The 20569-nt window shown below is 41.8% G+C and overlaps 1 protein-coding gene across 2 annotated transcripts; it reads right to left on the bottom strand.

The window, feature by feature from the left end:
- Window positions 1-205: 205 nt before the first annotated feature.
- On the bottom strand, window positions 206-8253 carry LOC109878256 (B-cell receptor CD22-like). 2 transcript variants are annotated; one of them, XM_031819269.1, is made up of 11 exons: window positions 7676-8251; window positions 6734-6961; window positions 6181-6549; window positions 5860-6069; window positions 5435-5704; window positions 4920-5183; window positions 4555-4818; window positions 4298-4388; window positions 4138-4192; window positions 2681-2916; window positions 206-1589 (listed from the first exon to the last, which is right to left on the bottom strand). In XM_031819269.1, exons 1-11 carry the CDS (start codon window positions 8037-8039, stop codon window positions 1478-1480), a joined length of 2463 nt encoding a protein of 820 aa, XP_031675129.1. In that variant the 5' UTR covers window positions 8040-8251; the 3' UTR covers window positions 206-1477. The 2 variants fall into 2 exon arrangements, with proteins under 2 accessions (XP_031675129.1, XP_031675128.1); XM_031819268.1 differs by having other exon boundaries at window positions 219-1589; window positions 2681-2997; window positions 7676-8253.
- Window positions 8254-20569: the final 12316 nt, after the last annotated feature.

Below are 20569 nucleotides of genomic sequence, written 5' to 3'. Positions count from 1 at the left end.
ATACTGCAATAGAATAGTACAATACTGTAATAGAATAGTACAATACTGCAATAGAATAGTACAATACTGTAATAGAATAGTACAATACTGCAATAGAATAGTACTGTACTGTATAATGTAATAGAATAGTACAATACTGCAATAGAATAGTACTGTACTGCAATAGAATAGTACAATACTGTAATAGAATAGTACAGTACTGTATAATGTAACAGAACAGTACAGTACTGTATAATGTAACAGAACAGTACAGTACTGTATAATGTAACAGAACAGTACAGTACTGTATAATGTAACAGAACAGTACTGTACTGTATAATGTAACAGAATAGCACAGTACTGTATAATGTAACAGAATAGCACAGTACTGTATAATAGAACAGAAACAAAATAGAAAGAAAATATTGAATGTTCATATATAATCTTATAAATTTGATTATAAGTGTATATTTTTTTTTTATGAAAAATGTAAATAAGAATAATTTATATATATACACACACACACACTACTGGTCAAAAGTTTGGGGTCACTTAGCTCTTAGCTAATCCAAGTTTATCATTTTAAAAGGCTAATTGATCATTAGAAAACCCTTTTGCAATTATGTTAGCACAGCTAAAAACTGTTGTCCCGATTTAAAGAAGCAATAAAACTGGCCTTAGACTCGTTGAGTATCTGGAGTATCAGTATTTGTGCGTTCGATTACAGGCTCAAAATGGCAAGAAACAAATAACTTTCTTCTGAAACTTGTCAGTCTATTCTTGTTCTGAGAAATGAAGGCTATTCCATGCGAGAAATTGCATGGAACAACTCTGTGTACTACTCCCTTCACAGAACAGCGCAAACTGGCTCTAACCAGAATAGAAAGAGGAGTGGGAGGCCCCGGTGCACAACGGAGCAAGGTGACAAGTACAGCATCGTTTATAAGACAAAACTGACCATAGATCAGCACTCCAACTAAGTGTGAATACAGTAGTCCTGTGTGTCTCAGTTGGTAGAGCATGGTGCATGGTTTCCATTCCCAATGAGGCCACCGGCATGTAAAATGTATTCACACATAATTATAAGTCGCTTTGGATAAAAGCATTTTCTAAATGGCAAATCTTATGATAGATTATTATAACACTTAGTTGGACTATACAGGTCCAGCTATACAGGGTTTCTGTCAAACTTGTGTTCAGGTCTTCTTGGTTCTGGGTTTGTTGTGTTCAGGTCTTCTTGGTTCAGGGTTTGTTATGTTCAGGTCTTCTTGGTTCTGGGTTTGTTGTGTTCAGGTCTTCTTGGTTCTGGGTTTGTTGTCTTCTTGGTTCTGGGTTTGTTGTGTTCAGGTGTTCTTGGTTCTGGGTTTGTTGTGTTCAGGTCTTCTTGGTTCTGGGTTTGTTGTGTTCAGGTGTTCTTGGTTCTGGGTTTGTTGTGTTCAGGTGTTCTTGGTTCTGGGTTTGTTGTGTTCAGGTCTTCTTGGTTCTGGGTTTGTTGTGTTCAGGTCTTCCTGGTTCTGGGTTTGTAATGTTCAGGTCTTCTTGTTTCAGGTTTGTTGACTGTACTGTAGAGAACAGAAGAGTACTCCTCAGCTGCTTGTGCTGTTGTGGGTCTGAAGAGAGAAAAACAGAAATAAAACAGAATCTGCATCCCCCCAAAACCTTCATATAGTCTTTATAGTGCATTACTTTGACCAAGGCCTCTAAGGTTCTGGTGAAATGTAGTGCACTAAATAAGGAATAGGGTTCCATTTGGAACACAGAATAGTTCCTCAAAACCACCACTATCTCATTATAGACATGGGAATCGTCTTGAGATTTCTATTGTTGGGTTTGTAGTTTAAGGAAATGACATCACTAGTGGCCACTGAGGGTCAACTCTTTTGCTTATTGATGACATCTTGGTCTTCTCGTTCCAATAAGTAGCAGCATATGAATGAGCTGTTATCAAGAATACAGCTTGTTTACAACCAAACCTTTAAAAAATGATATGTAAATAGTATGTTATAGAAGGGGCCGATTCTTTTTGCGATTTCACTTGTTTTTGAGAAACTATCCCCAACCATCTATTCACTTCCTCATCCTCGTTGTTCAGTCAGTGGGCTCCAAAAACACCCCCCAAAAACATCCTTTTAGAATCTAAAAAGCTCTAAGTCGTCTATAGTGATGCATGTCTTTAGATGTTGTACACATGAAATGGTGTCATTCTGAACTTAATCCGTAACGTCATGTTCCATGTTGTTGAGACTTGAACGATGCTTCTCGTCCGTTCTAGCAGCCTGATACACTGAGAAAAGAACAGTTGGACGGAGAAACAGCAGGAGCATCACAAAACGGAATATAACGTTGTGGATAAAGTTCAGAATGACACAATGTCATGTGTACAACTGTTACATCTAAACACCTGCATCACTATACTGAGATATTTCTGTTTCTAAAAGGATGGATTTGTTTTTTTTTGGAGCATTTGTTCATGTTTTTCAGAGCCTCTGTACTGCACAACGAGGATGAGGAAGTGAATTGCTGGTTGGGGAAAGTTTCTCTAAAACAAGTGAAATCAAAGTTGTCTGGACCAGAATACAACATAGCAGTTACATCAACATTTTTAATTTGGTTGTAAAAAAGCCAACTTCTCCTTTAATGTGGTGTATTCACAATGCTCTAGAATTGGCTCTATGTTGTTTTAATGGCAGAATATGCTCACTGGTTGGCAGCACTGGGGAGGTTGAATTTCACAGCATCGTACTGGACATCCTCATCCTCTTTCTGGGGCTGAGGCACTTGGACGGTGGAGTACAGAGGCACTTCCTGGTTTTTGGAGTGAGAGAAGTGGACGCTGGAGTAGTGAACATCATCCTGGTCATCTGTGGCTGCTGTCTGTGCTGCAGTAGGGGCTGTGGACATGCTTGAGACGTTTTCATACACTGGACTAGAGTCTCCCTGATGGGAAGAGGACAGACAACATGAGGAGTAGAAATGTTCCACCAAGCAATACACATAATCTGATAGTAACAGACTCACCTGTACATTCTCTGTTTCCAACAGACTCACCTGTACATTCTCTGTTTCCAACAGACTCACCTGTACATTCTCTGTTTCCAACAGACTCACCTGTACATTCTCTGTTTCCAACAGACTCACCTGTACATTCTCTGTTTCCAACAGACTCACCTGTACATTCTCTGTTTCCAGCAGACTCACCTGTACATTCTCTGTTTCCAACAGACTCACCTGTACATTATCTGTTTCCAGCAGACTCACCTGTACATTCTCTGTTTCCAACAGACTCACCTGTACATTCTCTGTTTCCAGCAGACTCACCTGTACATTCTCTGTTTCCAACAGACTCACCTGTACATTCTCTGTTTCCAACAGACTCACCTGTACATTCTCTGATTCCAACAGACTCACCTGTACATTCTCTGTTTCCAACAGACTCACCTGTACATTCTCTGTTTCCAGCAGACTCACCTGTACATTCTCTGTTTCCAACAGACTCACCTGTACATTCTCTGTTTCCAGCAGACTCACCTGTACATTCTCTGTTTCCAACAGACTCACCTGTACATTCTCTGTTTCCAACAGACTCACCTGTACATTCTCTGTTTCCAACAGACTCACCTGTACATTCTCTGTTTCCAACAGACTCACCTGTACATTCTCTGATTCCAACAGACTCACCTGTACATTCTCTGTTTCCAACAGACTCACCTGTACATTCTCTGTTTCCAGCAGACTCACCTGTACATTCTCTGTTTCCAACAGACTCACCTGTACATTCTCTGTTTCCAGCAGACTCACCTGTACATTCTCTGTTTCCAACAGACTCACCTGTATATTCTCTGTTTCCAACAGACTCACCTGTACATTTTCTGTTTCCAACAGACTCACCTGTACATTCTCTGTTTCCAACAGACTCACCTGTACATTCTCTGTTTCCAACAGACTCACCTGTACATTCTCTGTTTCCAACAGACTCACCTGTACATTCTCTGTTTCCAACAGACTCACCTGTACATTCTCTGTTTCCAACAGACTCACCTGATCATTCTCTGTTTCCAACAGACTCACCTGTACATTCTCTGATTCCAACAGACTCACCTGTACATTCTCTGATTCCAACAGACTCACCTGTACATTCTCTGTTTCCAACAGACTCACCTGATCATTCTCTGATGTGTCTCTTGTGTCAGAGGTGGATGTGGAGGCCTTCTTCCTGGTTTACACATTAATTAATACATTTATTATTGAACGAATCAATGAACAAAGTAAGTTCATAAAAAAGAGTTGGAGTGAAATAATCTTTAAAAGAATCTCTCACCTGAACCACATGAGTCCAGAGAAACAGAGGATGAGAACCAGAACAACCACTGTGATTCCTACAGCTGCAGTCAGAACTGAGGTTTGTTTCCCTACAATAAAATATGGATGATATGAGGACATTAGAACAATATTTGTTAACTTATCTAATCTCAAAGTATATATAATTATAAAACAAAGTTGTATAAGCTAAAGTATAATTATTAATATTAGTTTGAAACATCATTTTGTGTTGAAATATATAAGATGAAACTTCACCTGGTAAAATGATCATCAGAGCTGTAGAGTTCCTAGATCCTCTTCTATTCCAGGCCTCACAGTGGTAATGTCCACTGTCCTTAGACTTGAAGTTACTGATGTTGTACATCTGTCCACATCCATTTAGAAAAGTCTCATTTTGAAAGTACCAGGTGTATTTGTCCACAGGTGGGTTGGCATCACTGCTGCAGGTCAGAGTCACTGAACTGCCCTCCACTATTTCACCAGAGGGACTGACTGACACTGAGGTGTTCTTTGGGCCGTCTGGTGGACAATATGTAACAACAGTGTATTAAATAGTGTTTTACTTGTGATTTAAATATGAATTTAACGTGATCCTCTGATTAAAGATGAGGTGAACTTACACTGAACGTCCACAAACACAGAAGAAGAGTTGAGACGTCTATATTTATTCTCAGCTTCACAGTAATATTCTCCTCTGTCCTCAGAGATGATGGTCGTGAAATTGTATGTCTTTTCAGATCCTCTCAGTGAAGCTCCATTCTTCTTGTACCAGGTGTATTTGTCCACAGGTGGGTTGGCATCACTGCTGCAGGTCAGAGTCACTGAACTGCCCTCCACTATTTCACCAGAGGGACTGACTGACACTGAGGTGTTCTTTGGACCATCTAGTAAAGGAGAATATGTCCGACGGATAGGACAGTAGTATATTTATAGCAGTAGTATATTTACAAATGATATGTCATGTCAAAAATAAATGATCTGTTAAGTCAGAGAACTATCTAAAACTCTAACTTACACAAAACATTAATAAAATTAATAAATACTCATTTGGAGATGTTGTACTTCAGGACTACTTCATTTAGTTATAATTGTTTTGCTACCTTCTCATTCAAACACTGAGCTGTACTTTACTCACACTTCACATCCATGTTTATGGTCCTAGACATGTCTGTCCCCATCTCATTCTGGGACTCACAGTAGTACTCTCCAGTGTCAGATGACTGGATTTGATTGAAGACATGCTGTGGTCCTGTCATACTCTGATTGTCACCTCCATTCTTCTTGTACCACCAGGTGTAACTCTGGACAGGTGGGTTGGCATCACTGCTGCAGGTCAGAGTCACTGAACTGCCATCCACTATTTCACCAGAGGGACTGACTGACACTGAGGTGTTCTTTGGTTTATCTGATGTAAAATACCAAATGTTTTGTCAAAGTAATATTAGCAATTAGTAAAAATATATATTTTTGTTCTAAAATGATTGATAAAGTAAGACGTCTCTTTAACCTGAATACATGATACTTGCTAAGTAGAATACTGTACTATTGTACTGTACTCACACACTGCAGCAGAGCTGAGATGGCCTTTTACAGCACAGAAGTAGCTGTCTGCATTCTCACTGCTGATGGAGTACATGGGGGAGGAGACACCTTGTACATTCTGTCCATTCTTGTACCAGATGTAGGTGGGGTTGTCAGTCAGAGTACAGGTGGTGATACAGGTCAGTGTCTTCTGTCCCTCTGCAGCAGGAGTCACCTTCACCTGCAGACCTGAAACAATATGTATAAAACCACATACACCTCTGTGTTAACAGGATGGTTCATATATTTTCTCCTGTAATTCAATATGATTTACAGTTGTATCATACAGTGTAGTATTACCTGTGACAGACAGAGTTGTTCCTGGGAAACTATGACCCCATTCAAAGTAGTATGTTTTATAAGTGAAGCGATACTCAGCTGAGTCCTCCTCTCTCAGATTTGAGATTCTCAGGGTGGAGTGACCAGTGTATCTCCATCTCTCTTTGTCAGGGTACTCCACACGGCCTGCATATCCTGGGTCTCTTGTTAGGTCCTCAGGTGTCAACTTATCACTCCACCTAGATCTCTGTTTAGGACTAAACCAGAGTGATGATTTGACTGTATCATAACCACTGTCATAAGTACAGGATATATACACTGTTGACCCCTTCAAGGCACAGATTGTCCTCTTGGTGTAAGTCACTGTGTTGCAGCTCTGACCCTGAACACCTGAAACATAAAGAGGACATTATTTACACAGTGGAATCGTGAGCTTCAGTAATCTAAAGTAGTTATTCCATCCTGTCTTGTCAAAGTGTTACAGTTTGGTTAGACAACTGTGAGGGCTGTTTAGCAGACAGAAGAGTTATACTTGAAAAGGTATACTAGAATACTGAGTTAAATTCATACTCACACACTGCTGGAGAGTGGAGATCCTCATGGCCTTTTACAGCACAGGAGTAACTGTCTTTACTGTTACTGTAGACTGAGTATTTGTACTGGGGGGAGGTGCTCTCGTGTTGATGTTGTCCATTCTTATACCAGATGTAGGTGGGTTTGGGGTTACTCAGAGTACAGGTGGTGATACAGGTAATTGTCACCAAATTTTGCCAACTTGAATAAGTCAGCTTCACCTGCAGAGCTGGAGTAGATCACAACATTAAAACCCTGAATCACCTGTTCTATAGTTTAATAACATGATGCAAGACATTCTCAAACTCATTTAATTCTTAAATCTGTTCCATATATGCAAATCCAATTTCTAGATCGAAATGGACAGTAGATATTAATTCAACAGACTAGCAGCATAAAGCATGTTACTGTACCTGTTACAGACAGAGTGACTCCAGGATCACCAGTATATAGAATGTTACTGTACCTGTTACAGACAGAGTGACTCCAGGATCACCAGTATATAGAATGTTACTGTACCTGTAACAGACAGAGTGACTCCAGGATCACCAGTATATAGAATGTTACTGTACCTGTTACAGACAGAGTGACTCCAGGATCACCAGTATATAGAATGTTACTGTACCTGTTACAGACAGAGTGACTCCAGGATCACCAGTATATAGAATGTTACTGTACCTGTTACAGACAGAGTGACTCCAGGATCACCAGTATATAGAATGTTACTGTACCTGTTACAGACAGAGTGACTCCAGGATCACCAGTATACAGAATGTAACTGTACCTGAGACCGACAGAGTGACTCCAGGATCACCAGTATATAGAATGTTACTGTACCTGTAACAGACAGAGTGACTCCAGGATCACCAGTATATAGAATGTTACTGTACCTGTAACAGACAGAGTGACTCCAGGATCACCAGTATATAGAATGTTACTGTACCTGTAACAGACAGAGTGACTCCAGGATCTCCATAATATTTCCCTTCGGTCTGATCTGTTAGTAATCTGAATTTGTACGTAGCTGAGTCACTCTCTCTCAGGTCTGTGATTCTCAGGATAGAGTCTTTCTTCTTATCCCCATGATACTCCAGACGACCTGTATACTCTGGGTCCTGACCTAGATCTTCAGGTTCTACACCAGACCCCCAATTAGTGAACCAGAGGGTTGTTGTGACTGTACCACTGGGATATGTATAAGAACAAGTCAGCTCTACTGTTGACCCCTTCAAGGCACAGATTCTCTGAGTGGTGTAAGTCACACTCCATCCTTTCTGACCCAGTACCACTGAAACACAGTTAGACATCACAATGGTATCAGAATGAGGACAAGGTATATTGGCTCATACTGAAAGTAGGGTTTGTCCACACTTTGTTGCCATAGTTCCTGATTTGAATGTGAATGGAAACCACAGATAAGCATCACTCAGTGAGGTGTGAAAGATAACTATTTAAGTGAAGTGGAGACACCTAACAGAACACACCAGAAAAACATTATGATTCTTATCCTTTTAGAAATATCTGTAGATTATTAAACAGAGCAACTTAAAGATAAGAATGAGACCATACCTGCTACAGACCAGAGAAAGACCATACCTGCTACAGACCAGAGAAAGACCACCAACACACTTCCTGCTGTTCTCAAGGACATTGTTGCATCTCCCACCCTGCAGACTTAGAAACATAAACAACAACTCACTCTATAGCTGGAGAATAACTACATACAAACAATCGGTGGCAGCAGGTAGGACTCTAGTCAAAAGTAGTGCACTCTATAGGGAATATGGTGTCATTTGGGATGCAGATATAACAACACATCATCATCACAGCCTTGGGTGGATGGTGTGTAAATCACATTCATCATAATAGTTTGGTAATATGGTGTATCAGCGGTATCGGCAGGTAGCATAGCGGTTATGAATGTTGGGCCAGTAACTGAAACATTACTGGTTCAAATCCCAGACCTGGCAAGATGGAAAAATCTGCCAATTTGAGCAAGGCAGTTACCACCAGCTTGAATGATAACTCCTATCCCCAAGCTGTGAGGATAAACAACAAGTCACACATACCTTTTATATCATCATTTTATGATAGTGTCTGTATTCACAAAATGTCTCAGAGTAGGATCTAGTTTTCCCATTTAGATCATAATTATATGGACCAGGAGGACCTGATCCTAGATCAGCACTCCATGTCTGAGACCCTTGAGTACATGACTTAGGGCTAAAAACAAAAAACTATATTTCAAGATATTGTCAAGAGTACTTACAGACTGAAGGGGAGAGGTCTTGTACAGTGAGTCAACTGACTGGTAGTGAGTGGGAACTGCTAGTAAATGTGTGTTCTGTGGTTGAAACATATTTATAGTAGTCAGAACACAAGTAGCTGATGCAGAACAGTCCTTTCCTTCCTCTTTTAAGACATTAACATGCATGATAATCAGAACAGCATGTCAGAAAAGGGAGGTTACTGTATTAAAATGTGCCCTACATTTCTATAATGGACAAAATGTCCCCCATTTCCACTTTTATTTAAATACAGAACCATGTTAACAATATGTTGACTGTTCTATATGGAATGTTTATAATATATTAGAATGTGTTGCCTTGACCCTCTGAGTTCTACATGGAACAGGTCAAAGTTCCATTTACATTTGGTCAGTTCCATGATGTCATTCATTCTATTCTACAAACACATTCAATTTACTCTCCTCATCAGCTGTTTCAAAGTGGAACTAAAGGTTCCAGTGTTCTAGACTAGAGCTCCTCCTACTGGCATCTCAATATTACTGCAGCAGTCAGATATGAATGTCCTCACTAATGTTGGGCTAATAACAACAATACAAACTGGAAATTAATCAGACAGAATGGTGAAACACAACACTGGCTACTTGACAAAGTCACATTTAAGCACCCAAACACTGATGTCTGTAGTAGTACAATATGCCACTGTCATTTCTTTACACTGAATGCGTCCCAAATGACACCCCAATCACTATATAGTGCACTACCTTTGACCAGAGCCCTATGAGCATGGTATGACTGTGTGTGTTTACATGCCCTCTCAACTAAACAGCACCGCTGTTTATCCAACCAATCATTGGTGCTTGGATGCGCTGCAGGACACCGCCTCCCCTCACCTTTAGTTAGTGCACGGCATCGTCAGTCTTGAGAAGAAGTGTTGTGTTGCTGACACAGTTTTGACATGCAGTTCCTTACTGCAGTGTGAGTCCAGCGAATATAACCACACAATAATATAAAACATCTGCAAAAGGAAACAGATGTGTCTGCATGTATGTGGTGGTGGTGACCATCACGAGTAGAGAGACGGGCCTCAACACCATGTTCTGACCAGACAGCACTATAGTGGACAGAACCTAAACCACTCAACGGGTCTCAACACCATGTTCTAACCAGACATCACTATAGTGGACAGAACCTAAACCACTCAACGGGTCTCAACACCATGTTCTGACCAGACAGCACTATAGTGGACAGAACCTAAACCACTCAACGGGTCTCAACACCATGTTCTGACCAGACAGCACTATAGTGGACAGAACCTAAACCACTCAGCATTAAGCACGTAGTGGGTCTCGGCATATCCAGCTAACCGCTCAGACGAGATCCAGCTGTTTACACATGTAAAAACGGTCTGGATGACCTCTACTAATCCCTAGGTACTGACTCAGGAATGTGTGAAGGACCACAGGGACGTCAAAGGGTGTTATTGTGACCACAACAAGGCCCTCTGGTTCACTTTGGGTTCTTATACAACAGGGTTTCTAAGAGGAAAGAGACACATGGAAATATAACTAAACCTTCTCTCCAGCTGCTTCTTACCTGTTGTGCTTTTTGTCCCTTCCTGCCTCCCGTCCAGGATGAGAACAATCAGAAGTTCATGCATCTGTTCAACAACGTCATTTAGTGACACTTCCTGTGGGTATGGCCTATCAGAAGGGATGCCCATATTTACCCCCACTACCCCCACCCAATGTTCCATCCCATAATCAGACTCAATGGGGCTGTCAGGGGGGTAAACCTCTCCATTGAATCTCCACTCTCCCATCCACCCCTAACTCCTCCTTCCTACATGGGAACGTTTGACACTAGTTCGGGGGTCAAGAAACATATGACATCACATTCTCACTAAACAATAATGTATTCTATTCTCTAACTACTAGTTGGACAAAATGGTGGATATTCATCTAAGGACAAAGGCTTTAAATCAAGAAATAATCTGAACTTGTTAACTGTAAGATGCAATATTATCAATCATCGAACATTCCGGTATGTTCCATCTTTCTGTGTTCCGGAGTGGAATTCCCTCGCTGGTGGAACTACCTTCAACACTCCAAACATCCATGATGTCATACTGTGTCTGCATGATGTGTTTTAAAATGGCAATACATCATATTTCATGTAACAGGACATTGCTCCTTCTGAAAGTGTCTGTGTTTATTTTGTACTGATGATGATGATGATGATGATGATGATGATGATATTGAAGGTGAATAAACCACTATTTTTTTTTATTTTTTAAATTTTATTTCACCTTTAGTTAACCAGGTCAGCTCGTTGACAACAAGTTCTCATTTGCAACTGGGATCTGGCCAACATAAAGCATAGCAGTGTGAACAGACAACAACACAGAGTTACACATGGAGTAAACAATAAACAATAAACAAGTCAATAACATAGTAAAAAAAAAATCTATATACATTGTGTGCAAACGGCATGAAGAGGTAGGAAATAAATAGGCCATAGGAGTGAATAATTACAATTTAACAGATTAACACTGGAGCGATAAATTATCAGATGAACATGTGCAGGTAGAGATACTGGTGTGCAAAAGAGCAGAAAAGTAAATAAAATAAAAACAGAATGGGGATGAGGTAGGTAAATTGGGTGGGCTATATACCGATGGACTATGTACAGCTGGAGCGATCGGTTAGCTGCTCAGATAGCAGATGTTTAAAATTGGTGAGGGAGATAAGTCTCCAACTTCAGAGATTTTTTGCAATTCGTTCCAGTCGCAGGCAGCAGAGAACTGGTAGGAAAGGCGGCCAAATGAGGTTTTGGCTTTAGGGATGATCAGTGAGATACACCTGCTGGAGCGCGTGCTACGGGTGGGTGTTGCCATCGTGACCAGTGAACTGGTAAGGCGGAGCTTTACCTAGCATAGACTTGTAGATGACCTGGAGCCAGTGGGTCTGGCGACGAACATGTAGCGAGGGCCAGCCGACTAGAGCATACAGGTCGCAGTGGTGGGTGGTATAAGGTGCTTTAGTAACAAAACGGATAGCACTGTGATAAACTGCATCCAGTTTGCTTGAGTAGAGTATTGGAAGCTATTTTGTAGATGACATCGCCAATGTCGAGGATCGGTAGGATAGTCAGTTTTACTAGGGTAAGTTTTGCGGAGTGAGAGAAGGAGGCTTTGTTGCGAAATAGAAAGCCGACTCTAGATTTGATTTTGGATTGGAGATGTTTGAGTCTGGAAGGAGAGTTTGCAGTCCAGCCAGACACCTAGGTACTTACAGATGTCCACATATTCTAGGGTGCAGGCAGCGCACGGTTGAAAAGCATGCATTTGGTTTTACTAGCGTTTAAGAGCAGTTGGAGGCCACGGAAGGAGTGTTCTATGGTATTGAAGCTCGTTTGGAGGTTAGATAGCACAGTGTCCAAGGAAGGGCCAGAAGTATACAGAATGGTGTCGTCTGCGTAGAGGTGGATCAGAGAATCACCCGCAGCAAGAGCAACATCATTGATATATACAAAGAATTGAACCCTGTGGTACCCCCATAGAGACTGCCAGAGGACCGGACAACATGCCCTCTGATTTGACACACTGAAATCTGTCTGCAAAGTAGTTGGTGAACCAGGCAAGGCAGTCATTAGAAAAACGGCTACTGAGTCTGCCGATAAAAATATGGTGATTGACAGAGTCGAAAGCCTTGGCCAGGTCGATGAAGACGGCTGCACAGTACTGTCTTTTATCGATGGCGGCCTTAGATAGGCAGGGCAGGATGGATATAAGTCTGTAACAGTTTGGGTTCAGGGTGTCTCCCCCTTTGAAGAGGGGGAGGACTGCGGCAGCTTTCTAATCCTTGGGGATTTCAGATGATACGAAGGAGAGGTTGAACAGGCTGGTAATAGGGGTTGCGACAATGGCAGTGGACAGTTTCAGAAATAGAGGGTCCAGATTGTCAAGCCCAGCTGATTTGTATGGGTCCAGGTTTTGCAGCTCTTTCAGAACATCTGCTTTCTGGATTTGGGTAAAGGAGAAGCTGGGGAGGCGTGGGAGAATAGCTGCGGGGGGGGGGGGGGCTGAGCTGTTGGCCGAGGTTGGAGTAGCCAGGAGGAAGGCATGGCCAGCTGTTGAGAAATGCTTGTTGAAGTTTTCGATTATCACAGATTTATCGGTGGTGACCGTGTTACCTAGCCTCAGTGCAGTGGGCAGCTGGGAGCAGGTGCTCTTGCTATACAACCCAATGTAAATGTATTATTTGTAGTTACTATATGTACTGTAAAGTACAAGAGGTGAGATGTTGAAAGCTTTACATTTTCTCTCCACTGAAGATACTGTTATAACAAGGTGAAAACAATGACAATTAAGTATATTCTAAAAAGTTGATTACAAAAATATCACTCTTCACACATGACATTTAAAAAACTTCTTGCTTCTACTATGAAGGGAATGAGAGGGGAATGAGTCAGAGGTCTGGCATAGAGTCATGAGCTGGCCATGCTCGTTCACGTGAGAGCGAGCTCTGTTCCATTGCATTTCTACAGACAATGGAATTCTCCAGGTTGGATCATTATTGAAGATTTATGTTAAAAACATCCTAAAGATTGATTCTATACTTCCTTTGACATGTTTCTACGGACTGTAACGGAACTTTCTGACTTTGTCTGCTCCTAGTGAACGCGTTTCAGGAGTTTGGATTTGTTTACCAAACGCGCTAACAAAAGGAGCTATTTGGACATAAATTATGGACATTATCAAACAAAACAAACATTTATTGTAGAACTGGGATTCCTGGGAGTGTATTCGGATGAAGATCATCAAAGGTAAGTGAATATTTATAATGTTATTTCTGACTTCTGTTGACTGCACAACATGGCGGATATCTTTATGGCTTGTTTGTGCTCTGAGCGCCGTACTCAGATTATTGCATGGTTTGCTTTTTCCATAAAGCTTTTTTGAAATCTGACACAGCGGTTGCATTAAGGAGAAGTTTATCTAAAGTTCCATGTATAACACTTGTATTTTCATCAACATTTATAATGAGTATTTCTGTAAATTGATGTGGCTCTCTGCAAAATCACTGGATGTTTTTCGGAACTACTGAACATAATGCGTCAATGTATACTGAGAGTCCTATGAGTGTCATCTGATGAAGATCAAAGGTTAGTGATTCATTCTCTATTTCTGATTTTTGTGACTCCTCTCTTTAGCTGGAAAAATGGCTGTGTTTTTCTGTGACTTGGCTCTGATCTACCATAATTGTTTGTGGTGCATTCGCAGTAAAGCCTATTTGAAATTGGACACTGTGGTGGGATTAACAAGAAGTGTATCTTTAAAATGGTGTGAAATACTTGTATTTTTGAGACATTTTAATTATGGGATTTCTGTTGTTTTGAATTTGGTGCCCTGCACTTTCACTGCTGTTGTCATATCGATCCCGTTAGCGGGATCTCAGCGCAAAGAAGATGTATTAAGCCATAAGAAACGTTGCATCAAGCAGAACTCTTTCCTGGACATTGAGGCAAAATTGTGTTTTATTTACAAAATAACGCAAACATATACTATGTGTATCATGTTACAGGACCATATGAAGTAATACATTCATATTTAGTCTCACAAGTCTCATGATTATTTCAGACAGTAACATAAAACAAAATAATAGTTATGTAAAATATAACTGAACCTCCAGGCTGCCTAATTCAGAAATATAACGTTTTTTTTCAAAAGATTCTTGTAATCAGATTCTGAGTTTGTTGTAACTTAAAAAATATTAGAAAAAAATGGTTACTTATTAAATATTTACAAGGTTAACTTCTTATTCATCATAGTTTAAAAGGCAAAACTGACCCTAGATCAGCACTCCTACTCTAAATATGAATAGAGCAGTTCTGTGTGACTCAGTTTGTACAGCATTGCGCATGGTTTTCATTCCTGCTGGGACTTCCCATATGAAGGATTTATGCACCCATGACTGTAATGACTGAGTGAATGACTTGAATAAAAGTGTCTGCTAGATGGCGTATATGAGGATTATGGAGTCTGTATCAAATTCTAGAGAGCTGGTTGTTATGGATTTAGAAAAGTTAAAACACACATCCTACACAGTATAGATGTCAACACTACTCCCTACCCTGGTTAACAGGAAGGTAATGCTGAGTCAGTTCATCTAAACCAACAACACTTACTGGCAGTGCAGAGAAAGAAGAAGTATCCTACTGTAAGTGTGAGTTCTGTGGTTGACACATTTTAAAAGTAGCCCAGTCAGGACGTTTAGACATTAACGTGCATAAACATCATGTCAGAAAATATTTGCAGAAAAAAGTTGCATTTGTTCATTTGAGGAGTGGGCCTACATTTTATAAAGAGGCTAAATCTGACCCATTCCCATCACTGTATCAAAGTGGTACTGAAGGTTCCAGTGTTTTAGACATGAGCTCCACCTACTGGCATCTCAACATTACTGCGCCTCCAGTACTCATATTATGTCCTCAATCATTTGGGCAGTAATAGGAATAAAATGTATGGATAGTGTTCCATTCATTCCAGCCATTACAATGAGTCCATCCTCCTCTATCTCTGCCCACCAGCCTCCTCTGTTGTACATTACTGGTAGTAGCTTGATCTAGCAGAGGCATCAATGAACATCCTTCATCTCCAAGGTGGCATAGCAGTTCAGACGTCTTTTGTCCTCGTCTTGTCGTGTCCTGTATAAATATATATTTACAACTTTTTCACATACATTTTATTTTTATTTTCCATCAACTCATCTTCAAAACACTCTCCTGCAACCCGCCTCACCAATGTATATTTATAAAAAAGTATTATTTACCTCAGATCTGTAATCCTCCAAGAAGCTAGCCAGAAACTCCAAGAAGCTAGCCTGAAACTAGCCAGAAGCTAATCCAGAAGCTAGTTCAGAAGCTAGTTAGCTCCTTTACTGGCAAATCGTTAATATTCAGCTAACCACGGTTTGTGGTCATCAGCTATCCTTTAGCTCGAAAATCTATCGCCAGTTCTGTACGGCGCAGCGCGGCTCGGAACGGAACATACCGGACCAATTTTTCTCTCCATGTCCCTGGATTTCGACTGCTCTCTGGACATTCATACCCGGATCTCACAGCTAGCTAGCTGCTATCCGTGTGACTATCGGCCTTCGTCGATTCCGGAGCAAACATCAATTATTCCGGAGCTAGCAAGCTCCGTCAATCACTCCTGAGTTCCATCAATCACACCTGGGCTGCAGTCACCTATCCGGACCCGTTTTACTGCCTTCGCGGAGCCCCACCGGGCCTTCACAACTGGACTGCCGACGTTATCTACCCGAAGGAGTTATTCGGCTGGCTCCTCCGTCGCGACGTTACCTGAACGCCCATCTGCGGCCTGCTAACCGTTAGCTGTCTTACCGGCTGCTATCTGAATAGACAATCGGACAATTTTTTTTTATTTTTAATTTTTTTATTATTATGTTTTCTTCTTGGGCCTCTATAACTATATCTATTGTTTTTATTTTTGTTGTTGTTGTGTGATTTGGATTAATCCCCTCTACCACACGGAACCCCACTAATCTACTGACGGAACGTAAGGGGTGGCTAACAACAGACCTCCATCCTATGCTAGCTTGCTACCGATGCCCTGGCTAGCTGTCTAAATCACCAACCAACCTCTCCACTCACCGGACCCTTTTGATCACTCGACTAAGCATGCCTATCCTTAATGTCAATATGTCTTGTCCATTTCTGTTCTGGTTAGTGTTTATTGGCTTATTTCACTGTAGAGCCTCTAGTCCTGCTCACTATACCTTATCCAACCTATTAGTTCCACCACCCACACATGCAATGACATCTCCTGGTTTCAACGATGTTTCTAGAGACAATATCTCTCTCTTCATCACTCAATACCTAGGTTTACCTCCACTGTATTCACATCCTACCATACATTTGTCTGTACATTATACCTTGATGCTATTTTATCGCCCCCAGAAACCTCCTTTTACTCTATGTTCCAGACGTTCTAGACGACCAATTCTCATAGCTTTTAGCCGTACCCTTATTCTACTCCTCCTATGTTCCTCTGGCGATGTAGAGGTGAATCCAGGCCCTGCAGTGCCTAGCTCCACTCCTATTCCCCAGGCGCTCTCTTTTGACGACTTCTGTAACCGTAATAGCCTTGGTTTCATGCATGTTAACATTAGAAGCCTCCTCCCTAAGTTTGTTCTATTCACTGCTTTAGCACACTCTGCCAACCCGGATGTTCTAGCTGTGTCTGAATCCTGGCTTAGGAAGACCACCAAAAACTCAGACATTTTAATTCCAAACTACAACATTTTCAGACAAGATAGAACTGCCAAAGGGGGCGGTGTTGCAATCTACTGCAAAGATAGCCTGCAGAGTTCTGTCCTACTATCCAGGTCTGTACCCAAACAATTTGAACTTCTACTTTTAAAAATCCACCTCTCTAAAAACAAGTCTCTCACCGTTGCCGCCTGCTATAGACCACCCTCTGCCCCCAGCTGTGCTCTGGACACCATATGTGAACTGATTGCCCCCCATCTATCTTCAGAGTTCGTGCTGCTAGGCGACCTAAACTGGAACATGCTTAACACCCCAGCCATCCTACAATCTAAACTTGATGCCCTCAATCTCACACAAATAATCAATGAACCTACCAGGTACCTCCCCAAAACCTTAAACACGGGCACCCTCATAGATATCATCCTAACCAACTTCCCCTCTAAATACACCTCTGCTGTCTTCAACCAAGATCTCAGCGATCACTGCCTCATTGCCTGCATCCGTAATGGGTCAGCGGTCAAACGACCTCCACTCATCACTGTAAAACGCTCCCTGAAACACTTCTGCGAGCAGGCCTTTCTAATCGACCTGGCCGGGGTATCCTGGAAGGATATTGATCTCATCCCGTCAGTAGAGGATGCCTGGATATTTTTTTTAAATGCCTTCCTAACCATCTTAAATAAACATGCCCCATTCAAGAATTTAGAACCAGGAACAGATATAGCCCTTGGTTCTCCCCAGACCTGACTGCCCTTAACCAACACAAAAACATCCTATGGCGTTCTGCATTAGCATCGAACAGCCCCCGTGATATGCAGCTGTTCAGGGAAGCTAGAAATCATTATACACAGGCAGTTAGAAAAGCTAAGGCTAGCTTTTTCAAGCAGAAATTTGCTTCCTGCAACACTAACTCAAAAAAGTTCTGGGACACTGTAAAGTCCATGGAGAATAAGAACACCTCCTCCCAGCTGCCCACTGCACTGAAGATAGGAAACACTGTCACCACTGATAAATCCACCATAATTGAGAATTTCAATAAGCATTTTTCTACGGCTGGCCATGCTTTCCACCTGGCTACTCCTACCCCGGACAACAGCACTGCACCCCCAACAGCAACTCGCCCAAGCCTTCCCCATTTCTCCTTCTCCCAAATCCATTCAGCTGATGTTCTGAAAGAGCTGCAAAATCTGGACCCCTACAAATCAGCCGGGCTAGACAATCTGGACCCTTTCTTTCTAAAATTATCTGCCGAAATTGTTGCCACCCCTATTACTAGCCTGTTCAACCTCTCTTTCGTGTCGTCTGAGATTCCCAAAGATTGGAAAGCAGCTGCGGTCATCCCCCTCTTCAAAGGGGGGGACACTCTTGACCCAAACTGCTACAGACCTATATCTATCCTACCGTGCCTTTCTAAGGTCTTCGAAAGCCAAGTCAACAAACAGATTACCGACCATTTCGAATCTCACCATACCTTCTCTGCTATGCAATCTGGTTTCAGAGCTGGTCATGGGTGCACCTCAGCCACGCTCAAGGTCCTAAACGATATCTTAACCGCCATCGATAAGAAACATTACTGTGCAGCCGTATTCATTGATCTGGCCAAGGCTTTCGACTCTGTCAATCACCATATCCTCATCGGCAGACTCGACAGCCTTGGTTTCTCAAATGATTGCCTCGCCTGGTTCACCAACTACTTCTCTGATAGAGTTCAGTGTGTCAAATCGGAGGGTCTGCTGTCCGGACCTCTGGCAGTCTCTATGGGGGTGCCACAGGGTTCAATTCTTGGACCGACTCTCTTCTCTGTATACATCAATGAGGTCGCTCTTGCTGCTGGTGAGTCCCTGATCCACCTCTACGCAGACGACACCATTCTGTATACTTCCGGCCCTTCTTTGGACACTGTGTTAACAACCCTCCAGGCAAGCTTCAATGCCATACAACTCTCCTTCCGTGGCCTCCAATTGCTCTTAAATACAAGTAAAACTAAATGCATGCTCTTCAACCGATCGCTACCTGCACCTACCCGCCTGTCCAACATCACTACTCTGGACGGCTCTGACTTAGAATACGTGGACAACTACAATACTTAGGTGTCTGGTTAGACTGTAAACTCTCCTTCCAGACCCATATCAAACATCTCCAATCCAAAGTTAAATCTAGAATTGGCTTCCTATTTCGCAACAAAGCATCCTTCACTCATGCTGCCAAACATACCCTTGTAAAACTGACCATCCTACCAATCCTCGACTTTGGCGATGTCATTTACAAAATAGCCTCCAATACCCTACTCAACAAATTGGATGCAGTCTATCACAGTGCAATCCGTTTTATCACCAAAGCCCCATATACTACCCACCATTGCGACCTGTACGCTCTCGTTGGCTGGCCCTCGCTTCATACTCGTCGCCAAACCCACTGGCTCCATGTCATCTACAAGACCCTGCTAGGTAAAGTCCCCCCTTATCTCAGCTCGCTGGTCACCATAGCATCTCCCACCTGTAGCACACGCTCCAGCAGGTATATCTCTCTAGTCACCCCCAAAACCAATTCTTTCTTTGGCCGCCTCTCCTTCCAGTTCTCTGCTGCCAATGACTGGAACGAACTACAAAAATCTCTGAAACTGGAAACACTTATCTCCCTCACTAGCTTTAAGCACCAACTGTCAGAGCAGCTCACAGATTACTGCACCTGTACATAGCCCACCTATAATTTAGCCCAAACAACTACCTCTTTCCCAACTGTATTAATTTTAATTTATTTATTTATTTTGCTCCTTTGCACCCCATTATTTTTTATTTCTACTTTGCACATTCTTCCATTGCAAAACTACCATTCCAGTATTTTACTTGCTATATTGTATTTACTTTGCCATCATGGCCTTTTTTGCCTTTACCTCCCTTCTCACCTCATTTGCTCACATTGTATATAGACTTGTTTATACTGCATTATTGACTGTATGTTTGTTTTTACTCCATGTGTAACTCTGTGTCGTTTTATCTGTCGAACTGCTTTGCTTTATCTTGGCCAGGTCGCAATTGTAAATGAGAACTTGTTCTCAACTTGCCTACCTGGTTAAATAAAGGTAAAATAAATAATAAATAAATAAATCACACAGCCTGCTGAATTGACTGTGTAGTCTATTGTGGTCTGCTGTCCATAAATTATGACATTTTGCAGACTCAACAATCCGAAGCAATTTACAGTCATGTGCATATATTTTACCTATGGGTGGTCCCAGGAACCCAACCCATTACGTTGCTGTGCCATGTTCTACCAACTAAGTTACAGAGGACCAT

The sequence above is a fragment of the Oncorhynchus kisutch genome, unplaced genomic scaffold (genome assembly GCF_002021735.2).
Source record: "Oncorhynchus kisutch isolate 150728-3 unplaced genomic scaffold, Okis_V2 scaffold2000, whole genome shotgun sequence".
Taxonomy (NCBI): Eukaryota; Metazoa; Chordata; class Actinopteri; order Salmoniformes; family Salmonidae; genus Oncorhynchus; species Oncorhynchus kisutch.
This window is presented reverse-complemented; position numbering and strand designations above follow the sequence as displayed.